Consider the following 27470-nt stretch of genomic DNA (forward strand, 5'->3'; position numbering starts at 1 on the left):
ATATAATCTAAGATCTTATATATATATGTCATATATATAAGATATATATATCATATATAGAGAGAGCTCTTACAGTTCAATAATAAAAAGCCAAATAACTCAATTAAAAAGTGTGCAAAGGTTCTGAACAGTAATTTCTTCAAGGAAGATATACAAATAGCCAATAAGAACATGAAGAAATACTCAGAATTATTAGTAATCAGAGAAATGCAAATCAAAACCACAGTGATAGTTGTTCACATCCACTATGATGGCTACAGTAAAATATCAGAGCACAGGAAATGATGATGATATGGAGAAATCAGAATTCTCATATGTGGCTAGTGGGGATGCCAAATAGTGCAGATGCTTTCGGAAAACAGTGAGGAAGTTCCTCAACTATTAAACATAAAATTACCATATAACCCAGCAATTCAACTCTTACATAGATAGTTGAAAGAAATGAAAATATATGTTCCTGCACAAACTTCTAATGAATATTTATAGCAGCATTATTTATAATAGCCAAAAGGTAGAAATCTAAGTGTCCATCAGCAGACAAATGCATAAACAAACAGTGACATATCCACACAACGGAATATTATTTAACCATAAAAAGGAATGAAGTATTTACACATGCTAAAACAAGGACAGGCCTTATGGATTAACCTTGAAAACATCATGCTAAGGAAAGATGCCAGTCACAAAATACCATATAATATATTATTCTGTTCAGATGGAAATCCAGACTAGAGAAATCTAGAGTCATAAAGTACATTGGTGGTTGCTTACAACACGTGAGGGAAGGAGGGCATGTACTACATTTCTTTTCGAGGTGATGAAAATGTTCTAAAAATTATCTGCGGTGATGGTTGAACATACCTGTGTACATACAGAAACCACTGAATTGGACACTTAAATGGGTGAACCGTATGGTATGTTAATTATATCTCAAAAAAGCTTTTCTTAAAAAGTAAAAAAATGATCCATATGGTTGATGCAGAATATGTAGGTTAATTACTATAGAAAGGGCAAGAGATGATGCATAGGACAAGGGAGATGAAAGAATGAGAAGGTAACACATTTGCTTATACACTAATAACAAGCTGTCACTCACATTAGCTGTCACCCCATTCACTTCTCAGAAAGTCCCAAGGAGGCAAACTTTCAGGAAGGACCTCTGGAGGGATATATATGGGTAAAGAGTAACTACTGAGGAATTTCTAAGAACATTCAGAAGTTCACTTTTATGAGAAGTTACTAACATGTTGGAGGCTTTCAATGATTACCTATTTGAATTACTAAGATCGAAGAAATGCAATCAATGCCAGAGGACCTGATACCAGTGTGAGTACGTGCTGCACTTCTATCTGTTGGCCCTGTTGGGAGTGCTAGAAACTACTTCACAATCTCTATGTTTCATAGAGAACAGGCATTATGAGTCAATCTCTAGTACTTCTCACATTATCAGTCCCTGAAACACCAACCAGTACTTGCTTTTAACCACTGTACAACTCTCCTTTCTCCCACTCCTCTTCCCTCTTTAACTTCTGCACAGGTAACAATAAGTTACTGTATTAATACAGTTATTCCTATTTATCTAAACATTCAGCTAACAGATGATATTCCTAGTAGAAGTTATTCCTACCAGATGGAAGAGAACTGTTTCATGTGTTAGATGATTTATATATGCTCACACATAAGTGACTTATACACACACATATGTGTGTGTATATATACATTCACACATACACACAGATATTATTAATCAGTAGCTTTTAAGCGGCTTTTACATTTGAACGTGGTGACCCCAAATGTACACAAAGAAAAATAACTGGACAAGCTGATGTCTCAAGATTCTTATTTAAAGATGAAGGTAAGTCATCTAATAGCTAACATTGATGCCAAGGAGCTAATAAAAGGCAATTTAGCAGATGAGGAGATGCTAACTGTAGCAAGGAGGATAAATCTGGAGGCTGGGAGACAAATGAGGAGGATGTCACCATGTGCATACAGCTGGCGATTTTTTAACACACCAATGACAAGATATCCCCAAATTCTGCAGTGCAAACAATGACTAAAGTAACACTTAGCAGAATCAGTGAATCATTACTTCCAAATCAAAAGAGTAAAATGGAAAGTATGTGAACTCTTGCCTTCAAAAAGGTATTTGTGTCTTAAAATATTAGACATATTTTAAAAGTACACAATTAATTTTTAATTTATTGAGCTGTACTTAGTAACATTACTTTCAATTTAGCTTTATACCTGTTAGAAATGCATTTGGCTCAATTTTTCTCATTGAGCCCAATGAGTGGGCACACAGAATAGCCATCTAAGGAAGATCTGAAGTTCAATTTTAATAACCCTTAGGAACAACTTACTTGAAAGGGGCATCCTGCACTGATTCATTTTAGTCAGTTAAGCTGAATACCAATCTGACTGGCTTCCACTGTTGTATTAGAAAGCAACTTGTTCTGAACCTTCCCCTGAAGCTAGTCCAAACACTATTATTAAGAGAAGTATAAGGTACTACTATTAAATTGAAAACAATGTCTTATTCAAACACTTGTGTTTTAGGGACAGACAATAGGAGCTGCTGTCCAATATGGTGGGAAAATATGGAATTAAATAAAGAGCCTTGAAATTATACTAAACTAAAACAGCATGTGACAGGAAGTCACAAATGTGTTGGGCCTTGCATGATACAGGGAAGCCAAGAGACGGTATCAGTTAGAGGTGTGATATGACCCAACCCATATTATATCAATATTACTCTGGCCACTTTGTTAAGAGCAACTAAGCATTTGGCGAGTCACTACAATAATACAGGTGAGAAATGAGGGTGGCAGTGAATGAGTAAAAGCGGTTATATTTCAGATATGCAGGGTCAAGAGCATTTGCTGACAGACTAGATGTGGAGTATGCAGACAGAAAGGAATCAAAGAATGCCTTCAGCTTTATGCCTAAAGAGCTAGAAGCACACTGTTTCAATTTCTGAAATGGGGAAGAATACCAAAGGAACAGATTTTGAGGGAATATCAGAAGTTGATCTCAGAATTGTTAAGTTTGATATGCTTATTAACCTTCCTGGTAGTGTGTCAAGTAAATAGGAGTACAAAGTTCAGGGTAGAGATAGGGGTTGAAGATATAAATCTGAGAGCTATCAGCATACTGGATGGCCTCTTAGTCATGAGAATAACTGAAATTCTCTCAAGAATAAGTACAACTAGAAAAAAAGCAGACAACTGAGGGCTGAGCCCTCAGGCACTCTAGAGTTTAGAGGTTGCAAAGATGTGAAAGATCCAATAATGGAAACAAAGACGAATTTGCCAGAAATTCAGGAGGAAAATCAGATAATGTATTTTCTGGAAGCCAGGTGAATAAAGTGTCTAAAAAAGAAGGAGGGATCAAACAGTTAATTGATAATGTTGAGTCTGCTAAGATGGAGACTGATCTGCCCAGCAGATTTAATCGTGGTGGAGTAAGCGGAACGGCAGGGTGAAAGCCCGATGAGCTTCCAAGAGGGGCCCCAGAGAGAATGGCATGAAAGCAGCTAGAATACCAAGAGTATACAGCTCCTTCAAGTAATTCTGAAGTAAGAGGACAGAAATGGGACTGTAGAAAGGAGAAAGTGGGTAAAAAAGAAGGTATTTTAAATATGGAAGAGTTAACATCATGCTTGTTGGCTATGGAAAAGCTACAATGGAGGACCCCTCCCACCAATAACAACAACAAAAACAAATGAAAATAACTGTTAGAAGCAGTGTCTTTGGGAAGAAAGAGGATGGAACACTGTGCACAAATGGAGCAACTGGCCATTGTAACGCTGGCCATATTTTCATAGTAATAATAGAAACCTAAGTCAGCACAGATGCAGCTAAGTGAGTTGATATGTATCAGGAGCACATGGAAGTTCTTTTGTTTCTGTTTTGTAAGTAAAATAGAAAACAAAGTTATCATCAGATAGGAAGGATGAGGAAGGTTCGATGAGAAAGAAGATTATACAACAGTCATGTAGGAGACTAGGAGGGTAAGTGGACCTGGGGACACACTGTATGACTGCCTGGCAGCATTATGGATCCACTTGAGTTAATAACCATTCTGCAGTTATCATCTGGGCTAGACACATAAGTAGTTATTACTCCTTTTCCTAATCATTTATAGCAGTAGAGCAGGGAGTAAAATTACACTCCTCTGAGCACCAGTTCCTAGGAAATGATGATACATTTTCCCCTCCTCAGGAAAGTATCCACTTAATCTTACTTTTTGATTTCTATCTCCCTTGCTCAGTTTAAACAATGCAAATTTTTTTACATATTTTGAAGAAATAGATTATCATATACATAAGTCATGTAATAAAACTGATAGTGAATGAATTTTTTGTACAAAGAATTAATGAAGATATATTTGATTTTAAGTGAAATTTAGCAAAGATAACAATGCTGTGCTGAAACAAGGATAAAAGATCAGAAAAATGATTGAGGCTCCCAATCAAGGAGGGACCAAGTCTGATCCAATGCCTAGTGAATCACTTGATAATCAGTACTCAAGAAACATGCTGAATAAGGAAGTGAGAAGGCAAATAAACAATGAAACCTAAAACAAGAATGACAAAATATAAAGACTTTGTTTAAAAAGACAGAAAATAGGATAGGAAAACATGAGCATAACAGATTGAGAATGGTTGGAGACGTGAGTTATTGTGAAAAGCGTCAAAAATAGTATTCTCTCATGAGTGTCTTCTTAAAAATAGTATTGTAAGGCTGGAGGCACTGGAGGGAGGAAAGCGAGGACAGTGCAAGCGGAACAAAGACAGCACCAAATAGCTCTGTGCCATATAAGGAACAAACTGCTCTTCTTGGATTCCAGTCCCATGACGTGCCAACAAACCCCAGATGCAGACCCCCTCCATCTGGAAGGAGACCTCGGGCTGTCCATCACCCAACCCTGAGCCAATAAAAATTCCCCACACACCCTTAGCACGGCCCACTTCCCCCTCCCTTCCCTGTTCTCTTAAAAACTCCCTGCCTCCCCTCCTGGGCATGACTTCCCCAGCCTGTGTCCCTGCAGACTGGTGAACTTCGCCCGGGAATTGTGCTCAAATAAACTGCCTGGCCCTTTGTTGCCTCTCATTGCCTGCTTATTTTGGTTAGAATTTATCTTACATTTGGTGCTGAAGAAACCCAGGAAGGGGCGTGAGCATGGGGACCCAACCGGCCACCAGTGGCCCTGCCCCCTCCTTCCCCGATCCTGGACCTCAGCCTGCTCTCTGCTGCATGGACTATTTTCCGGTGAGTCCCTCAGTTTCCCCTGGTCTGTTTCCCTTCCTAACTCTGTTTCACCTGGTCCATTCAGAACTGTAGCTACATCCAGGTTGGGGCATCCAGCCCACACTCTGTGGCAACCTGCCCACCCCTGGCCCTGCGGTGGGGGAGATGTCCCTCACCCAGGCTCCCAGGATGTCTCCCCTGACTTGGCGCGCTTGGGATGCTGGGTGCTCCTCTCAGTGGGATTAGTTGGGGAGTGGCGCAGACATGGGGAACCAGCCCTCAAAAGCAGCAGTTCAGACCCCGTTGTGGTGTCTCATTTCTAATTTGGCTACTCTATATTTGTCCTGGGAAGTTTGCAAATGGAAGCTAGTCTTCCTTTGCTCTCAGGCTGTGCCGCAGTATCCCTTGGACAACCAGTCTCACGGGCCCCCTGAGCGAACTTTCAATTTTAGCCTCCTCACTAACTTGACTAATTATTGCCACCAGAGCGGAAAGTGGAGTGAAATCACATATGTGCAGGCTTTTTGGACTCTCTCCACCATCTTGTTCCTTTTCTCTTCCGGTCTCTCCACCATCTTGCTCTCCTTCTCTTCTGGTCATGCCACCATCTTGTTCCACAGGTGCCAACTCCACTTTGGAAAAAATGGATAAAACTCCCCCATATCCTAGTCCCCTGCCTTCAAGTTCCACATAGATTCCCAGGCTGTATTCCCCCATTGCCAGTGTTGCCTCCTCTGTCCCCTCCTTCAAACCTGCCGTGGTCCTACGCGCCGTGGCTAGTGCCCAAATGGTCTAACCCTCCTGTAACCCGCTCTAAGTCACAGCAGTCTTGGGCTCATGTGATGGCTCCTCTGAGGGAGGTAGTGGGGGCTGAAGGGGTGGTGCAGGTTCATGTTCCCTTTTCCCTGGCAGACTTGTCCCAAGTAGAACAGCAATTGGGGTCCTTTTCCTCCAACCCCATAATGTTCACTAAACAGTTTAAATACCTCACTAGAGCTTACAAGCTCACTTGGTACGATGTACATGTAGTCCTCCAATTCACTCTAACTCCGGAAGAATATGACCTTGTCACAGCGGCAGCATAGCACTGTGCCAAAGAGGCCCACACCACAGATGAATGGGAACCTATGGGCAGGGACACTGTTCCTCTACAGGAACCCATGTGGGATTATAATTCTCCCAAAGGTGAGGCATGCTGGGATCACAGGGTTCGCTACTTGTTAGCAGGTATGAACTCAACCGCCCAAAATGCCATTAATTACGATAAGCTTAGAGAAATTACCCAGAGGCCTGATGAAAACCCATCAGAATTCCTCAAGCATCTCAAGGAAACCCAATGGGCTTTTATTAAGATTGATCCGGACTCAGCACTGGGTTCCTCTCTCCTGGCCATGCATTTTATAACTCAGTTGGATCCTGAAATCAAGCACAAGCTTAAAAAAGCTGAAAATGGTCCCCAGACCCCTCTAGGAGATCTGGTAGATATGGCATTTAAGGTTTTTCATTCCCGAGAGGATGACAGCGAGAAGAGGTCAGCTGCCCAAATGGCGGAATAGACTCGCACCATAACAGCTGCTCTGTGACCAGCTCGTGGGGATCGTCAGGGTGTCCCTGAAGATCAACTCAAACCTCCAGGCCCTTGCTTTCGGTGTGGTGAAGAAGGGCACTGGGCACAGAAGTGCCCCAACCAACCACACAGACCAACCAGACTGTGCCCCAGCTGTGGTAAGCAAGGTCATTGGAAAGTAGACTGTCCACTAGGGGGTGGTCCTCTTCCAGCAGCAGAGCCCCACGGGGGGTGGATGCCCTCGAAGGACTACCCTTCAGACCTGCTGGGCATCCTCAAAGATTGAAGACACCTGGACTCGGACATCCCAATCACCCTTGCTGAGCCCAGGGCCAAGCTGTGGGTAGCGGGTAAGCACATCTCCTTCTTGGTGGACATGGGCGCTACCTACTCTGTCCCTCCTTCAAAGGGCTTTTATACCCTGCCAGGGTCTCCGTAGTTGGAGTCATGGGAACCCTCACCAAGCCTTTAGAGACGGGCCCAGTGGCCTGCACTTTTCAAGGCATCCCTTTTACCCATTCCTTTCTGGTCACACCTTCCTGTCCTACCCCTCTGTTAGGACGGGATTTGCTCTATAAGTTAGGAGCCTCTATTTCCCTCCCACCTTTTGAATGCTTAGGTTCCCTCATTGCTTTAGTTGGTGAAGGGTTAGATGACAGCGAACTGAGTCTCTCAACTCCCTGGACTGCTGTCAATCCGGTCATGTGGGACATCTCCACCCCTGTGGTGGCAACCCACCACACCCCAGTTTTAATACGTCTTAAAGACCAATCCCACTTCTCTTCTCGGACTCAATTTCCTATTTCCAAGCTCACTGAAGGGGACTACAGCCTATTGTTAATCGTCTGCTCTCACAAGGGCTTTTGGTACCCATTAACTCTCCATGCAATACCCCCATCTTGCTGGTAAAAAAGGCTTCTGGAGTGTATCACCTCATTCAAGACCTCCAAATAATTAATGAGGCTGTTATTCCCTTACACTCAGTGGTGCCTAACCCATATACTCTTCAGTCTCAGGTCCCTTCCAGTACCTCTCATTTTACTATACTAGACCTTAAAGATGCCTTTTTCACTATACCTCTCCACTCAGACTCGCAGCCGCTATTTGTCTTCACGTGGGAGGACCCTGACACCTGTCGATCTAGACTATTGACCTGGACAGTTCTACCTCAAGGTTTTAGAGATAGCCCCCATCTTTTTGGACAGGCCCTGGTGGAGAACCTCTCATGACATTCAATGGGCGAGAGTACCCTCCTCCAATACGTAGATGATTTTTTACTTCGCAGCCCCTCAAAGGAGGCCTTGGTTCTGGATACCACATATCTTCTTAATTTCCTGGCAGACATGGGATACAGGGTATCCCCTGCCAAAGCACAGCTGTCTCTACCCCAAGTTACATACCTTGGGCTAACTCTCACTCCCACCACTAAAGCCCTAATGGTGGACCGAGCAGCTGCAATTAAAGCTCTCCTGCCACCTACTTCAGGAGCCGAGATACTATTCTTTCTAGGATTGGAGGGGTTTTTCAGACACTGTGTGCCTAACTTTGCCCTTCTGGACAGACCGCTTTATGCAGCTGCCACAGAGACTCCTACTGGGCCGCTAACTGCACCCACCGAGGTGGCTTCTGCTTTCAATCAGTTGCGGGATGCGTTGTTCTCATCTCCCCCGTTGATGCTCCCTGACTTAACTAAGACCTTCACCCTATATACAGCAGAGAGGGCAGGGGTGGCAACCAGGGTGCTGGTACAGCCAGTAGGGCTGGGGTGCCGTCCTATTGCCTTTCTCTCCAAACAATTGGATACCACCACCAGGGGGTGGCAACCTTGCCTCTGAGCCATGGCAGCTATAGGAAGTCTGGCCCAAGAAGCCCTGAAATTAACTCTCCAACAGTCAATTACTGCGTATTCCCCACACCGGTTACAAGATCTTTTGAGTCATAAATCCCTGGCCTCCTTGAGTCCTTCAAGGGCGCAGGAATTCCACCTTCTGTTCATTGGGTATCCACAGGTAACCCTACAACTCTCTCCACCTGTTAACCTAGCCTCCTTGTTTCCCGTCAGCAATCAGGTGGATGAGCCCACTCATTCCTGTGTAGAGATTATAGAAGCTCTTAGAAAACCTAGAGAGGGCCTAGAAGACGTGCCCCTCAAAGACCCTGACTTGACTTTTTTCGTGGACGGAAGCTCGGTGAAGGGTAGTGACAGGGTGCGAAGGGCAGCCTATGCAGTGGTGACTCTGTCACAAGTGATAGAAGCAAACCTACTCCCATCTGGGTCCACCTCCCAGAAAGCTGAATTAGTGTCTCTTACCTGGGCACTACAGCTGGCAGCTGGGAAGAGGGCCAGAATTTATACTGACTCTAAATATGCCTTCCTAATTACACACACTCATGCTGCGATTTGGAAGGAAAGGGGCTTCCTTACCACTAAGGGAACCCCAATAATCAATGGCAGGGCTATGAGCCGCCTGCTACAGGCCTTACAGGACCCCAAGAAAGTGGCCATCATGCATTGTAAGGGGCATCAGACTGGAAACGATCCAGTGATAAGGGGTAATGTGTTGGCAGATGCCATGGCCCAACAGTTTACATTCAGGTCTAGCCAACCCTCTGTGCTGTTTCTTTCCCCCTCTCTACTACCCCAATACCCCGATGACGAACGGCGACTGCTTCTACATCAAGGGGGGATGTTGGGAGATCAGGGATGGATATACCTAGGTGAACGAATTGCCCTCCCCCAAGCCCAAGGCAGAAATATCATATCCAAAATTCATCAATTTCTCCACATGCACCAGTTTCTCTCCCCCATATTTGCCCCTTATGGTCTCTGCAAGGCAAGAGATCAGGTGCACCAGACCTGCACTACTTGTCATCACGTCTCATCTCAAGGTGCTCTGAAGACCCAGATGGCCCTCCACCAGATGAGGGGAATGATCCCCGGACAGGACTGGCAGGTCAATTTCACTCACATGCCTAGGCATAAAAAGCTCCAGTATTTACTAATTCTGACTGATACCTTTTCAGGGTGGATTGAGGTTTTCCCCACCTACCGAGAGACTGCATCAGTGGTGGCGCAGGCTCTGGTGGAACACATCATTCCTTGTTTTAGGCTCCCCACTTCACTCCAATCCGATAACAGACCTGCCTTCATCTCCCGTGTCACTCACTAACAGCCGAGGCTCTCAACATCACCTGGAACCTCCATATACCCTATCACCCCCAATCATCGGGTAAGGTTGAAAGGGCTAACTGTCTCCTAAAGGACCAACTAACTGAGCTGTCTCTAGAGGTAAAGCTCTCGTGTCCCGATCTTCTCCCCATCGCTCTTGCTCGGCTGCGTGCTGCCACCCGGGGACCGGCTGGACTAAACGCATTTGAGCTGATGTATGGCAGGCCCTTCTTACTAAACACAAGCCTGCCCGCTACCTCTCCTCCTTTGGCCTCCTACCTTCCTTACTTTTCACTGTTGAGACATCTTCTCAGGGAACACACAGACCAGCTCCTACCCCAACCTACGTCATCCAACAATCCAGGAGACGCAGCAATCCTTCAGCCAGGGGATGAGGTACTTCTAAGAGAACTCCAGTCAAAATCCCTCCAACCCCACTGGACAGGGCATTATACAGTAATCCTCACTACACCCTCAGCAGTCAAACTACACGGGTATTCCTCCTGGTATCACCTTTCTAGGCTCAAACGGGCACCCAGACATGATGATTGGATGTCTTGTGAGGTGGGCCCTCTTAAGCTGTGGGTTAGTCGTGTCAAGTGCAACCAGCCAGATGAATAGCTCGGTGGTCTCCAGGCCAAGTTATTCTGCATGGAAGTTTAAGCTCCAACTAGCTGTTCCTCATGGAACCGAAGCCTGAGAAGTAGGCACCCAAATTTGCCCACATGCAGATTGTCACACACTGGTTCAAATACCAGTACACACAGACATCTTAAACACTTTCTCAAACCCAACGCTGTGCTTTCTGTGTGACCAAACCTCTCATACATGTACTTTCCAGTCCAACATGTATGGGGATGTCATCCTGAACTAGACACATGTAGAATTCATGCAGTAGGGGATACAACAAGAGGAGTCTCTGACAACATGTTCGCCAGAATACAGGATAGGCTATACATTACCATTAGTGACCCATGGGATCAATGCTGGGAGAAAGAAGTACAGGGCAAGCTATACGGTAGTTACCAAGCCCAGCCATGGGACACAATATACATCAATAGGAAATGGACCACTGTGATTCCTACTCTCACGGAGGTTCTAAACACCCAGGTAACAGGTATCAAGTAATATTCTACAGACAGAGCAGGTACTAAAACAAAAGATTCAGTTGGACCCCACCCCGCTCCCTACAACCAGCAGGAGCACCACTTTCCTGGGCTGGAGTTATTGGAGAAACAGTGCAGTTTCTTAATGCTCCACATATCTTCAGCAATGTGTCTCATTGTTTCTTCTGTGCCTCCCTCCAACGCCCCCCGGTGGTGGCAGTTCCCGTTAGTTTCTTCCAGGCTCAACCAGTAATCTCCTCTGAAAAGGACTGCGGTCTCCTTTTGAGTGAGACACCGATGTGGAAGACAAACCTTAAGCCCAGAGCTCGACATAGGTCCGGGGCCCCCAGAAAATGGCATGAAGAATCATCATCCCCGCTGACCTGCTACTTGGCCCAGCATTCCACCATCTCGAGATTGTCAATGACAAGCCAATGCTGATGATGGGTGACCATAGACACTCTAATTTCTCTTCAAGGGGGTGGGTTTTTCTGGTGCAACAACATATTTCCCCAGTTAGCAGCAGCACCACAGTAGGACCCTGCTTTTCAGTGATGCTAGTTCCCCAATTAACATTATACAGCAAACCTGAAGTAAAACGGGCACTAGACAGATGGTCTATGTATCTGAAAGCTAGGCAAAAAAGGGCTGTCTTCCTACCTGTACTAGTAGGAGTAAGTCTGGTCACCACAGTAGCCGCGGCCACCACAGGAGCAGGAACGTCAGGCCATAGCCTCATCAGCTCTCAAGGTCTCGCAAGTCAACTGGCAGCATTAGATGATACAGTGAGTCTGACCCTGGGAGAAACCTCAACCTCTCTTATTTCCCTCCAGCGGCAGCTTACTTCCCTTGTCCAAGTCACCTTTCAAAATAGGTGGGTTTTAGATCTGCTTACTGCAGAAAAAGGTGGAACCTGTATTATCCTGCAAGAAGAATGCTGTTACACTATCAATGAATCTGGGACCATAGAAAAAGCATTAAAAAATTACACAAACTACAAAAAGACCTTCACAAAACACGAGTACCTGAAGGCAGCCCTTATGGGTGGTTTCAGTCCCCCATAATGGCCTGGCTAATGCCTCTACTGGGCCCCTTAATAATGGTTTGTGGTTTACTCTTAATTGGCCCATGTATTTTCAGGTTCCTTCAACAGCACGTGGCGGAAATATCACACATAAAGGTCCATCAACTGTTGCTGCACAAGTATTTGCCCCTCCCAACTGAGCCTCCTCTGGCCATCAACCAGCCTTAAAACCACCCCCCATGAAGCCCCTTGTCAGCTGGAAGTAGCCAGATGGAGTTGTCGCCCATTATGACCAAAAGGTTGGAATGTAAGGCTGGAGGCAAAGGAGGGAGGAAAGCGAGGACAGTGCAAACAGAACAAAGACAGCACCAAGTAGCTCTGTGCCATATAAGGAAGGAACGGACAGCTCTTCCTGGATTCCAGTCCCGTGACGTGCAGACAAACCCTGGATGCAGACCCCTTCCATCTGGAAGGAGACCTCTGGCTGTCCATCACCCGACCCTGAGCCAATAAAAATTCCCCACATACCCCTAGCGCGGCCCACTTCCCCTCCCTTCCCTGTCCTCTTAAAAACTCCCTGCCTCCCCTCCTTGGCGCGACTTCTCCAGCCTGCATCCCTGCAGACTGGTGAACTTTGCCCAGGAATTGCGCTCAAATAAACTGCCTGGCCCTTTGTTGCCTCTCGTCACCTGCTTATTTCGGTTAGAATTTATCTTACAAGTATCACTCTCATTTCTCTGAAAGCAGTAGATTAGGTCACACAAGACGAAAACAGAGGAAAAAATTTTAAAGTGCATTATAAAGACAAGACAAATATTAGAAACTTTAAAAGTTCCCTTATGCTCTTCATAACCTTTAATAAGATAGAGAAAAATAGAATTTTATTTCTGTGCCATTGTGAGATGTAAAACGTATCTCAAAGACTAGATAGAAACAAAAAAAAAATAGGCATCAATTGGTGGCTTTTATTAATTATTTTAAAGCAAATAAATGTAGGGAAGGTACATAGCATAGGAAGCTATTTATTTATTTTTCAACAGAAGGAAAATTTATTTTTCAACAATCAGTCTGTAAAATCTAACCTATGTGAAATGAATCTATGTTCTTTCCAATGCCAGTTTGATGGTATTATAAAGGTGATCTTGTTGACATGATTTAACTTCTAAGATTAATGAATAGTTTGATCATGTATCTTCATATTCCATCTTAGAATTCTCTAGTCTAATAACTGAATTTTCACCACTCTTACGATGATGTCCAAATACCTGAATTTGAGCTACACTGGCCTTATGGCTGAACTTGGCTTACCTGTCCAGTCTTACTCCGGTCATTGTTGCCCTCACATTCCAAATCTCAGACATCCTGGAACTACTCACAGTTCTCTGAATACAATTTGCTACTTCTAACCTCTCTGCTATTTCCCCTGTCAAAAAATGCTTTTCTATTATACAAAAAATACATATTTCTTTATTCTAAATAAATAGTTTTACTTCAAACCTCACATTGCTTGGAAGGGTATTCTGCTTATGTGCTGTCCAAGCAGGCTATACATTTGTCTATTTAGCTCCTATCACACTGTACTCCCATCCAATTATGTAATTATTTGAATGCTTTCTCTAAAAGTTTATGAATATCTCTAAGATGGATATCTGAATTTTTATATTTATGTAATTTATATTATATTTATATTTCAATTCTTGAGCACATAGGACTTCATGCAGATACTAAAAAAGTATTCTGTTGAAGAATAAATTTCTATGTATCTAAAATTAATTCATCAAAAATCATTAATTCTTTTAAGAAAGCTTCTGATAAAAGTTTTTCAGCATCATGTATTTAGTAAGAAAAATAAAAAATGAAAACTTATGAAGAAATAGGCATAAATGTATCCATATATATAAGCTTAATGAAAAACAGTATTAAGCTCTCTTCATAATACTTCACCTTTTTCAAATTATAATGAAAGCACTAAATTAACATGGCATATGATGGTACATATTTTACCTTGTTTTAGATCACCATTTGTTGTAACCTCTGGCTGATAGCAGTTTGGTAAAGGATATGATGAAAACATTGGCCAAGGATATGGATCATCACCCTAAAAAAGCAGCAAGACATATGACTTTAGGAAGTAGTTTAAAGTAATATTGACTTTTAGGCTTTATTAAATATCATTATTTTAATTTTTTTATTGAAGTATAGTTGATACACAATATTACATTGGTTTCAAGTATACAACACAGTGATTCAACAGTTACATACATTATTAAACCCTCATCCCAACTAGTACAGTTACTTTCTGTCAACATAGAAAGATGTTACAGAACTATTGACTATATTCTTCATGCTGCACATGATCCTTTGACCAACCTGTATTATGATTGAGATTTTGTGCTTCTTTATCCCCCTCACTCACTCTACCCACCCACCCCATCAGTCACTTCTCAGTGTCTATGAGTCTACTGCTGTTTTGTTCATTTTTTGTTTTGTTTTGTTTTTAGATTCTACAAATAAGTGAAATCATATGGTATTTTTCTTTCTCATTTATGAAATATCATTACATTGACTTTTGTTTCATAAATTCTAGAGTTGTAGCCTAAGAAAAATGATTTGATATTAGAATTTGATACTCTAACAGATAATAACTAAAGTGAAATGTAATGGAAACAACACCAAACAAGCCCTGAAGACAAATATATGGTGACCTGCACTAGCAGCTAGGACTGATCGTGAAGGCATTAGTAATTTTCTTTATGAAAGGAAAATTATAGTCTTCAAAAGAAACCTGCATTTCCTACATTGCTCACAAAACTGTTTCTCCTACTATTAATCATTTCTATCTAATCTTTCCCAGACTTTAAGCAAAAGTGTACTTAACAATTAAAAAAAAAACCTTCAAGAGAAAACCAGACTGCATGAATATTGGTAGGAGAGGTGCGTACCATTGCCAATTAAATAAAAAAAGAATATAGTCATCTAATAAAAATAAGGTATCATGAAAGATACTGAAAGTAAAAAATTCAAAGATACAAGAAAAATGACATTTTATTAAAACAATAACCTACTTAGCAACATAAACTAGCATTCATGACCCCTTGCCGTGAAGAATATTGTTTTCATTTGAAAGTGTTTACTTTCATCCTGAACTTTTCAAGAAACAAAAGCTCAATTCTGTGATGTCGGCATTTGGCCATTGTTTGGTGTCACCTGAGTTGGATAATTTGCTTCAAAGTGTCAGGAAAACATTCCCCACCTTTTTACTTCACTCACCTTCTCTAGCATCCTTGGAGGCAAAATTCGTTCCACTGGCCCACCAATAAGATTTATTCTGACAAGAACATGATTTCTCTCTACTGATAGGCCATCAATTATAAAATTCCTGAAAAAATAAATATACAATTTTGTTATCACTTTAATTGAATATAATTTAATTTAAAAATCAAAGTCAGTGGAATATAAAGATAAAAGGCAGAAAAATTTCTTTAGAAAAGTCTGGACAACAGATTGTCATCAATGTACTACTTAAATAAGGGCTAACTTCACTTTTTATTTTATAGCTTTCTTTGCCAGAGAGCAAAATATTGATTGTGATATAACTGATATGAGATGAGTGAGATTAAGAATATTTCCTTGGCAAATGTTACTTCATTTAAGAAATGGGATTAAGCAATGCATTATTTCCACAATGACTTGATCACTTTCTTTAGTCAAGGTTCCCTTAAGGTCTAGACCCAGTGCCTTAAACTTGGAATCTAAGCATTGCTTCTGAGTAGCCTCCACACTCTCTGCAGCTGTTAATACTCTTTCTTCAGCAAACCCAGAGTATCCAGTAATTTACCTGGCCTTCCAAACTGTCCAAGACCTAGCTAGGACAGAGGTATCCTTTTTTAAAAATTACAAAGATGAAGTAACACCAGTTATTGAATGTATATTCAGGTAATAGCAAGTGTGATATATTAATTGAAAAAAATTATCAAAAGATTATCATAACCTTATTTTGTAATAATCAAAATTTAAGACTATGAACTACTAACAGAACTAAGAAAGTGGATTAAAGAGTGCCTCTACAAGGGACACAAAATCAAATGTTTTGTTTAATGGGTCATCTTATACATGCAACCTGAATTAAAAGGTGATAACATCATCATGGAACCATTAAAAAAGTTAGCGCTTACCTAAAAACAAAGAGAAACACAGACACCTAATTAAACAAAAACTGAGAGAGCAGTACTCGGCAAGCCTCCTTCCTACAAGAATATCAAAATTTTTCTAACTGGCATTTATGCTTAATTGTATTTCAGTTTGTTATTTAAATCACTGAATTTGGATAGTGGAGAAACATTAAATAAGCCAGACAGACAACTGTCTTAACAGAGCATCTGTAATAAAAACTTATTGTGTCTTTTTTTTTACCTGTGGCTCTCAGAGGTCTCTAAGATATTTCCTTCTTGAGCATTTAGTAACCTTTCAGATACTTGATACTGAGCTTCTAATAGGAGAAGAGTGTTTAGATCACAGCATGCCACACTTAATAACCTACACAAAGAACAATAAAAGTAGATTTTATAAGCTTTATACTCAAAGTGTAAAAACTTTATGGTGTCAAAGTAATACCTGCACATCAAAATACAAATTTTATAACAAGGTCACATAGTTATTTCAGATATATTAATCATTTTGAATAGCAATAGATTTCAAGAGTTTTTCTTACTGAAATATTTAAATGCAATGGGTAATTTGTAATTAAGATTTTTAAAAAATTTATCCAAATCTAAAAACGGTAAATTTTCTTCTTAACTGCTATTTAAAAAATTAGAGAACATTAGCAAATCCATAAAGATTGCAAATTGCCTCCACTTTTTATTCAGCGATTAATTACAAAAGGAATGATAATCATTTTGCTGTCAATACAGGAAATGTTCTATAGGTGAAATGTCAATCAGATAAAGCCGAGAACACATACGCATGCTACTCTCAGCACCACTAGAGGTAAGTCTGCCACTCCTACTCGATGCAACAGGAAGCACATACACTGCACCATTTATAAAATACTCCTGCCAAGAACACTGAACCTGAAATTAACCAGTCCTAGATGTCTCATCATCAGTTTATAGAAAATGCACACATCAGAGAAATGTTAAAAGAGGAGGAAAGTCAACCAAACCCAGAATTGGGAGAATCCTACACACCATTATACAAATTATTTCTTCATATTAAAAAAATATGGTATAGAAAGGGGGAAAAAGGAACTGTTATAAATTAAAAGAAAAACACCTAGCAAATTTGTTTTGATTATGATTGAAGCAAAAACTAAAAGAACATGTCTGGGATAGGTACTAGGGAATATCAGGGAAATAGCATTAATTGTTAGATGCAACAGTGGCATAGTAGCAATGCTTTGCTTTTTTTTAATAGGTCTTTGTTGGTTAGAGATGTATGCAGCATTGTACATGGGTAAAATAGTATTATAACTGGAATAAGTACTTAAGGAAAAAATATATATGGGAAGGGGAGAGAGATGAAACAAAATTGGAAAATATGACAATTGATAAAGATAAATGATGGGTACATGGAAGGTTCATTATACTATTGCTCATGCTCGTTCTACTATTTTTTATATATGTTTAATAAAAAAGTATACATATACCAGTCAAAATGGCTAATCTCAAGATGACAAGAAGTAAGAGTTGGTGAGGATGTGGAGGAGAGGGAAACCCCATACACTGCTGGTGGGATTGCAAATTGGTGCAGCCACTATGGAAAGCAGTATGGAGGCTTCTCAGAAAATTAGAAATAGAAGTACCATATGAACTAGCAGTTACACTTCTGTGAATTTATTGGAAGAATACAAAGTTGCTAATTTGAAAAGATACATGTACTCATTGCAGCATTATTTACAATAGCCAAAATAAGAAAACAACCTAAATGTCCATTGATGCATGAACAAAAAAGATGTGATACATGTATACAATGGACTATTACTAGCCTTAAAAGAGAATAAAATGCCATTTACAACATGGATGGGCCGAGAGGGTATTATGCTAAATGAAATAAGTCATACAGAGAAAGACAAATACTGTATGACCTCATGTATATGTGGAATCTAGATAATGAAACAATCAAAGTTGAAATAGACTCAGAAACACAGAGAACAGACTGGTGGTTACCCCAAAGGGAAGTGGGGTAGGGAGATGGGTGAAACAGATGAAGGAGAAAAAAAAAGAAGTGAGAATGTTGGATACCTTGATCTAGGTAATGGTTACATGAGTGTGCACATATTTCAATATTCACCAAGCCGTACACTAAGATTTGTGCATTTTATTGTGTATACCTTAATATAAAAAAAAGTTTTTCTAAAGTATATAAAAAAGATAATTTGAAGGGGACTATAATTTGAAGATGGCTATAACAGGTTAGATTCTCTGAAAAGTAGCATTTGAAGAAACTAGGAGAAACTAACCAAACTTCTAATTATATACTTAACTGATATATCTCAGAAATATACTTAAACATGGGCACAATGGTCTATGACAAAGATTCTCATTGCAGGGTGATATAAGAAAAAAAATTTTTAAGTGTTCACCCACAGAAAGAAGTTTAAGTTTTAGTTTGCAGTACATTTTTATAGTGATGTACTAGGCAGATACTGGAGCAGAACAGTTTTATGTTTTGATAAAGAACTCTATCCCAGGTGGATATTAACTGAAAAAGGAGAGGCAAAAAACATTGTGTATAATGGCAGCATTTGAGTATAGATGGAAAAAATTTGAATATAAAAATAAATACATATTCATTTTTACATGACTCCCTGAGACAAAAAAAAAGAGACAGTTGTTAGCTCTGTAGTGGGGAGGAAATAGAAAACGAGAAGGGAGCATAGTTTTCACCGTACATCTTAGCGTTTGAATTTTAGGGCAATTGCCTGTTTTACCATTTAATAGCATTCATATACAGAGAAAAAATACTTGGCAGGTGCCTTTGAGAGTTAAAAATGGCAATCTGACATTACTACCCAACCTTCCCAAAATAATAAAATGCATATAAAATAAGGGAAAATCTATCATCAGTTTAGATAAATGTTTACTCAGTTTATAAAAGTAAAAACATTTTTGCTAGATCAAATGCAATGGAATAAAAATAAAATACTTAAACTTCTAGTTTGAAGAGGGTAGTTAAAATTAGTTTTCTCTTTCTCATCCTAGAAATAACCCCAAGGATTGATGAGGGAGGAAATTAGCATACACAAAAATTGTTAACACCACAATGAGTTGAAGGAAACAGGATAGTCAAAATAGGACAAATGCTGTTAGCAGAGGGAAATAAATTGAAAAAGGATGTTGGAGCCATGTTTGCTGAAAAACAGCAAATTAAATTTTTCAAAAAAAATTCCTAAGTTAAAAAAACTAATTTTTCAAAAAATGAGGGGTATACTCAGATGAAAAAGCTACTCTGTTTCCAATAGTGGAAATGGAATACAAAGGACAGCCAGCTGGAGGATCCTTGGTCCCACTGTAGTTCTCAGGATTAGAAGGAGCAAGCTGAACCAGGGAGTCACAGACAAATCAATTATTAATTATTGATTACACACACAATTAATAAACAAAATGGACTATATCTACAGTAAGGTCATTGGGAACAGCACAAAGAGGGGACAAGAACACACACACACAGAACTTGGGCCTTTAGGTAAATTCCAGGTAACCAGGAATATGACCCTAACTTCTCTTCCACATGAGCCTCCTTCAAGTAACTGATGATGGAGAAAACTCACATCTCTCCAAAAAGAAATATCACAGATGCATATAAAGATGATCCAGGAAAAATGGAAAAAATAATAGGATAAATAGATTGCAATACAAATACACACAGAGTGGCTCTAAAGCACTTCAAAACTATAGCCAAATAGTTTGCCATGAATTTAAAAAGTTATATAAATGTATCAAATTAACACATTGTACAACTTACATAATACCAATTATATCTCACTAAAAACATTTAGTAAAGCAGTGGTCTCCAATAAGCTCTTTGTACACAGCAGAGCTGTACAAGTAAGGGAAAAAATAGCAAAACAAGCAGATAAGGGATCTTCTAAGATCTTTCCAAGCTAAAGAAAGAAGTAGAAAAATAAAACTGTAAAAAAAGTAAACAAATGGAAACAGAAAAAAAAAAGCAGACACTGTTGAAACACAATAAATGGTATAGGGGATAGAATGAGAGTGTGGCAAATATATAATGAGAGTGTGGAAGTATAAAGTGTTCAGGTTAACATTTCATTAAGAGAAAACAGAAATAACTTAACCGGATACGCCTTTAAGATATTAGTCAAGAAATGAATCTATGTATGGTAAGTGTACAATATTGTCCCAGGGTAAACTGAACCAAAAGAATCAACATAGAGATAGAGCCCAGTAAAGCTATTAGACTTAAAGAGAAAGAAAGAATCATTAGGGTATCTCGGGAAAAAGATCAAGCCACTAAGTTACTAAAAGACATTGTGTGCATGTGTGTGTGTGTGTATGCACACACAGCATAGTGGGAGGTGAGGTAGGGGTGTAGATGAAGCTTTTCTCAGACATATCCAAAGCAACTTTCAATACTAGCAGAATACTGGGAGGAGATTTAATAGTATCAGATATTAAGACATGTTATAAAATTGTAATAATTAGAAAAGTATAGTTATGACACATGAATAAAGAAGAAAATCCAGACTTAAGACTCCTATGTCAAAACAGAATTTCCTGATGGACTAAAGGGAGCAAAAGAAAGATGTCAGAGAGGTGGAGCCAAGATGGTGGTGTGAGTAGAGCAGCAGAAATCTCCTCCCAAAACCACATATATTTTTGAAAATAAAACAAAGAAAACTCTTCCTAAAAGAGAGACCAGAAGACACAGGACAACAGCCAAAACAACATCCACACCTGTGAGAACTCAGCACCTCACAAAGGGGGTAAGATACAAGCCCCGGCCCAGTGGGACCCGAGCGCCCCACACCCCAGCTCCTGGCGGGAGAAGAGGAGTCAGAGCAGGGAGGGAGAGGGAGCCCAGGACTGCTAAATACCCAGCCCCAGGCATCTGCACCAGAGCGCAGACACAGTGTATGCGTGACGTGCAGGAAACTAGGGAAAAAGGACAGTAAGACCTGCGAACAGGTCCCTGCAGACACTGCACCTGGGACAAAGAAAAGCGAGTGCTTTTTGGAAGTCTTAAAGGGACAGCGACCACACAGCCGGATGGAAGTGTCATGGGACACTTAATCCAGCAGCAAGGAATCTGGGGATCTCTGGGTACTCTAACCTCTGGGCAGCAGGGAGCATGGAGGCTCCTCACAGATATAAATAGCCTCCTGGACATTCCCCTCCAACACGGCTCCACCATATAAGAGCAGTGGCCAGAGGCAAGCCACACCCACAGCGACAGCAGAGATAAACTCCATAGCATCCCAGCAAGAATCAGAAGCCCTTTCTGCACGCAGCTGCCCAGCACAAGCCACTAGAGGTCGCTGGACTCCTAGGAGAGGAAGGCCACAAACCAACAAGAAGGGAAGTTCTTCCAGCCATCACCTCCTGCCAGCTCTGCAAACTATCTCTATCACCATGAAAAGGCAAAAATTACAGGCAGACCAAGATCACAGAGTCAACACGAGAGAAGGAGACAGACCTAACCAGTCTTCCTGAAAAAGAATTCAAAATAAAAACCATAAACATGCTGACGGAGATGCAGAGAAATATACAAGAGCTAAGGGATGAAGTCCAGAGGGAGATTACAGATGCCAGGAAGGAGATTACACAAGTGAAACAAACTCTGGAAGGATTGATAAGTGGAATGGATAAGATGCAAGAGGCCATTGATGGAATAGAAACCAGAGAACAGGAACGCATAGAAGCTGACACAGAGAGAGATAAAAGGATCTCCAGGAATGAAACAATATTAAGAGAACTGTGTGACCAACCCAAAAGGAACAATATCTGTATTATAGGGGTACCAGAAGAAGAAGAGAGAGAAAAAGGGATAGAAAGTGTCTTTGAAGAAATAATTGCTGAAAACTTCCCAAACTGGAGGAGGAAATAATTGAACAAACCACGGAAATACAGAGAACTCCCAACAAAAAGGACCCAAGGAGGACAACACCAAGACACATAATAATTAAAATGATAAAGATCAAGGACAAGGAAAGAATTTTAAAGGCAGCTAGAGAGAAAAAGGTCACCTAAAAAGGAAAACCCATCAAGCTATCATCAGACGTCTCAACAGAAACCCTACAGGCCAGAAGAGAATGGCATGATATATTTAATGCAATGAAACAGAAGGGCCTTAAACCAAGAATACTGTATCCAGTACGATTATCATTTAAATATGAAGGAGGGATTAAACAATTCCAAGACAATAAAAGTTGAGGAAATTTGCCTCCCACAAACCACCTCTACAGGATATATTAAAGGAATTGCTCTAGATGGAAGCACTCCTAAGCTAAATACGTGTCACCAGAGAAAATAAAATCACATCAAAGAAAGCAGACTAACAAAATACTAACTAAAGGCAAAAAATAAAATCAACTACCTACTAAAAGCAGTTAAAGAAAACATGAAAGAGCACAGAATAAAACAACCAACATATAAAGAATGGAGGAGGAGGAATAAGAAGGGAGAGAAGAAAAGAATCTCCAGACAGTGTATATAACAGCTCAATAAGTGACCTAAGTTAGGCAGTAAGATACTAAAGAGGCTAACCTTGACCTTGAACCTTTGGTAACCACGAATTTAAAGCCTGCAATGACAATAAGTACATATCTTTCAATAGTCACCCTAAATGTAAATGGACTGAATGCACCGATCAAAAGACACAGAGTAACAGAATGGATAAAAAAGCAAGACTCATCTATATTCTGCTAACGAGAAACTCACGTCAAACCCAAAGACATGCACAGACTAAAAGTCAAGTGATGGAAAAACATATTTCAGGCAAACAACAGAGAGAAGAAAGCAGGGGTTGCAGTACTAGTATCAGACAAAATAGACTTCAAAACAAAGAAAGTAACAAGAGATAAAGAAGGACATTACATAATGAAAAAGGGCTCAGTTCAACAAGAGGATATAACCATTCTAAATATATATGCACCCAACACAGGAGCACCAGCATATGTGAAACAAATACTAACAAAACTAAAGGGGGAAATAGAATCCAATGTATTCATTTTAGGAGACTTCAACACACCACTCACCCCAAAGGATAGATCTACCGGGCAGAAAATAAGTAATTACACGGAGGCACTGAACAACACAGTAGAACAGACGGACCTAATAGACATCTATAGAACTCTACATCCAAAAAAAAACAGGATAGACATTACTCTCAAGTGCACATGGAACATTCTCCAGAATAGACCAAATACTAGCTCACAAAAAGAGCCTCAGTAAATTCCAAAATACTGAAATTCTACCAACCAACTTTTCAGACCACAAAGGTATAAAATAAGAAATAAATTGCACAAAGCAGAAACGCTCACAAACACATGGAGACTTAACAACACGCTTCTAAAGTCAATGGATCAATGACAAAATTAAAATGGAGATTGAGCAAAGTATGGAAACAAATGACAACAATACAAAGCCCCAACTTCTGGGGGATGCAGCAAAAGCAGTCTTAAGAGGAAAGTATATAGCAATCCAGGCACATGTAAAGAAGGAAGAACAATCCCAAATGAATAGTCTAACATCACAATTATACAAACTGGAAGAGAAGAACAAATGAGGACTAAAGTTAGCAGAATGTGGGACATAATAAAGATCAGAGAAGAAATAGATAAAATTGAGAAGAATAAAAAAAATAGAAAAAGTCAGTGAAACCAAGAGCTGGTTCTTTGAGAAAATAAAAGAAATAGAAAAGCCTCCAGCCAAACATATTAAGAGAAAAAGAGAACCAACACACATCAACAGAATCAGAAATGAGAATGGAAAAATCACGACAAGCTCCATAGAAATAGAAACAATTATTAAAGACTACTATGAAAACCTATATGCTAGCAAGCTGGAAAACCTAGAAGAAATGGACAACTTCCTAGAAATATACAACGTTCCAAGACTGGACAAGGAAGAAACACAAAAGTTAAACAAACCAATTAGGAGCAAAGAAATTGAAAAGGTAATCAAAAAACTACCCAAGAACAAAACCCGCGGGCCAGACGTATTTACCTCGGAATTTTACCAGACATACAGAGAAGACAAAATACCCATTCTCCTTAAAGTTTTCCAAAAAAAGAGGAGGGAATACTCCCAAACTCATTCTATGAAGCCAACATCACCCTAATACCAAAACCAGGCAAAGACCCCACCAAAAAAGAAAATTACAGACCAATATCCCTGATGAATCTACAAGCTAACATACTCAATAAAATATTAGCAAATGGAATTCAAAAATATATCAAAAGGATCATACACCATGACCAAGTGGGATTCATCCCAGGGATGCAAGGATGGTACAACATTCAAAAATCCCTCAACATCATCCACCACATCAACAAAAAGAAAGACAAAAACCACATGATCAGCTCCATAGATGCTGAAAAAGCATTTGACAAAGTTCAACATCCATTCATAATAAAAACTTTCAGCAAAATGGGAATAGAGGGCAAGTACCTCAACATAATAAAGGCCATATATGATAAACCCACAGCCAACATTATATTGAACAGCGAGAAGCTGAAAGCTTTTCCTCTGAGATCAGGAACTAGACAGAGATGCCCACTCTCCCCACTGTTATTTAACATAGTACTGGAGGTCCTAGGCACGGCAATTAGACAAAACAAAGAAATACAAGGAATCCAGATTGGTAAAGAAGTTAAACTGTCACTATTTGCAGATGACATGATACTATACATAAAAAACACTAAAGACTCCACTCCAAAACTACTAGAACTGATATTGGAATACAGCAAAGTTGCAGGATACAAAATCAACACACAGAAATCTGGGGCTTTCCTATACACTAACACTGAACCAATAGAAAGAGAAATGAGGAAAAATACTCCATTCACAATTGCATCAAAAAGAATAAAATACCTAGGAATAAACCTAACCAAAGAAGTGAAAGACCTATACCCTGAAAACTATAAGACACTCTTAAGAGAAATTAAAGGGGACACTAACAAATGGAAACTCATCCCATGCTGTTGGCTAGGAAGAATTAATATTGCCAAAATGGCCATTCTGCCCAAAGTAATATACATATTTGATGCAATCCTTATCAAATTACCGGCAACATTCTTCAACGAACTGGAACAAATAGTTCAAAAATTCATATGGAAACACCAAAGACCCCGAATAGCCAAAGCAATCCTGAGAAGGAAGAATAAAGTGGGGGGGATCTCACTCCCCAACTTCAAGCTCTACTATAAAGCCATAGTAATCAAGACAATTTGGTACTGGAACAAGAAGAGAGCCACAGACCAGTGGAACAGATTAGAGACTCCAGACATTAACCCAAACATATATGGTCAATTAATATTTGATAAAGGAGCCATGGACATACAATGGCAAAATGACAGTCTCTTCAACAGATGGTGCTGGCAAAACTGGACAGCTACATGTAAGAGAATGAAACTGGACCACTGTCTAACCCCATACACAAAAGTAAATTCGAAATGGATCAAAGACCTGAATGTAAGTCATGAAACCATTAAACTCTTGGAAAAAAACATAGGCAAAAATCTCTTAGACATAAACATGAGTGACCTCTTCTTGAACATATCTCCCCGGGCAAGGAAAACAACAGCAAAAATGAACAAGTGGAGTATATTAAGCTGAAAAGCTTCTGTACAGCAAAAGACACCATCAATAGAGCAAAAAGGTACCCTATATTATGGGAGAATATATTTGTAAATGACAGATTCGATAAAGGCTTGACGTCCAAAATATATAAAGAGCTCACCCACCTCAACAAACAAAAAACTAATAATCCAATTAAAAAATGAGCAGAGGAACAGAAAGTTCCCCAAAAAAGAAATTCAGATGGCCAACAGACACATGAAAAGATGCTCCACATTGCTAATTATCAGAGAAATGCAAATTAAAACCACAATGAGGTATCACCTCACACCAGTAAGGATGGCTACCATCCAAAACACAAACAACAACAAATGTTGGTGAGGTTGTGGAGAAAGGGGAACCCTCCTACTCTGCTGGTGGGAATGTAAATTAGTTCAACCATTGTGGAAAGCAGTATGGAGGTTCCTCAAAATGATCGAAATAGACTTACTATTTGACCCAGGAATTCCACTCCTAGGAATTTACCCTAAGAATGCAGCACTCCAGTTTGAAAAAGACAGATGCACCCCTATGTTTATCACAGCACTATTTACAATAGCCAAGAATTGGAAGCAACCTAAGTATCCATCAGTAGATGAATGGATAAAGAAGATGTGGTACATATACACAATGGAATATTGCTCAGTCATAAGAAGAAAACAAATCCTACCATTTGCAACAACATGGATGGAGCTAGAGGGTATTATGCTCAGTGAAATAAGCCAAGTGGAGAAAGAGAAATACCAAATGATTTCACTCATCTGTGGAGTATAATAACAAAGGAAAAACTGAAGGAATAAAACAGCAGCGGAATCACAGAACCCACGAATGGACTAACAGATATCAAAGAGAAAGGGACTGGAGAGGATGGGTCGTTAGGGAGTGATGGGGGGGGAGAAGAAAGGGGGTATTATGATTAGCATGCATAATGTGGGGGGTGGGAGAACGGGGAGGGCTGGGCAACACAGAGAAGACAAGTAGTGATTCTACAACAATTTGCTATGCTGATGGACAGTAACTTTAATGGGGTTTGTGGGGGGGACGTCGTATAGGGGAGAGCCTAGTAAACGTAATATTGTTCATGTAATTGTAGATTAGTGATAACAAAAAAAATAGAAAGAAAAGGGGGATTACTCCCTGATAGGATAAAACTAATTGTAAATCAACGATTAATGCATGCTTTACATATCCTTAATTTTGATCTTTAAAAGGGTGTCAGATGATCAGCTATGGAAGTACATTTTTCTGATAATACCCCTTTCTCTTAAAAAAAAAAAAAAGCAGTTCCTGTGTGGTGATCTCCAATAGGTTCTTCACAATGGTATAAAGGTCATATCAAAGTGTGGGTAAAGGGTTTGTTTCTGATTATACAGAGGATCAAAGCCTAATTTGGCTACAAAGAAAACGAATTAAGGTACAATATGAAGAAGAACTTCCAACATCAACATCCTCTGGAAGAGTCATTCCAGAAGATGATTATCAAAAAACTTCAACAAAGATCCTGGCGCTGTTGCAGTTGTAGCTGCAGTCATCCCACCCATTCCTGGACTTGA

At 40.1% G+C, this 27470-nt stretch overlaps 1 protein-coding gene across 7 annotated transcripts in view; it reads right to left on the reverse strand.

Moving 5' to 3' along the window:
- TBC1D32 (TBC1 domain family member 32) overlaps positions 1–27470 on the reverse strand; it is a 207353-nt gene that overhangs the window by 50147 nt on the left and 129736 nt on the right. For all 7 annotated transcript variants that reach the window (XR_005054532.2, XM_036993532.2, XM_036993536.2 and 4 more), the window contains 3 exons: positions 16532–16654; positions 15389–15497; positions 14123–14216 (listed from right to left, as the gene is read on the reverse strand). Coding sequence is in view for 6 of the 7 variants with exons in the window: in XM_036993532.2 (XP_036849427.2) it covers positions 14123–14216; positions 15389–15497; positions 16532–16654 (326 nt within the window). In the remaining variant the exon portion in view is untranslated. The remainder of the gene's footprint in view (positions 1–14122; positions 14217–15388; positions 15498–16531; positions 16655–27470) is intronic.

Source organism: Manis javanica, chromosome 13 (genome assembly GCF_040802235.1).
Source record: "Manis javanica isolate MJ-LG chromosome 13, MJ_LKY, whole genome shotgun sequence".
Taxonomy (NCBI): Eukaryota; Metazoa; Chordata; class Mammalia; order Pholidota; family Manidae; genus Manis; species Manis javanica.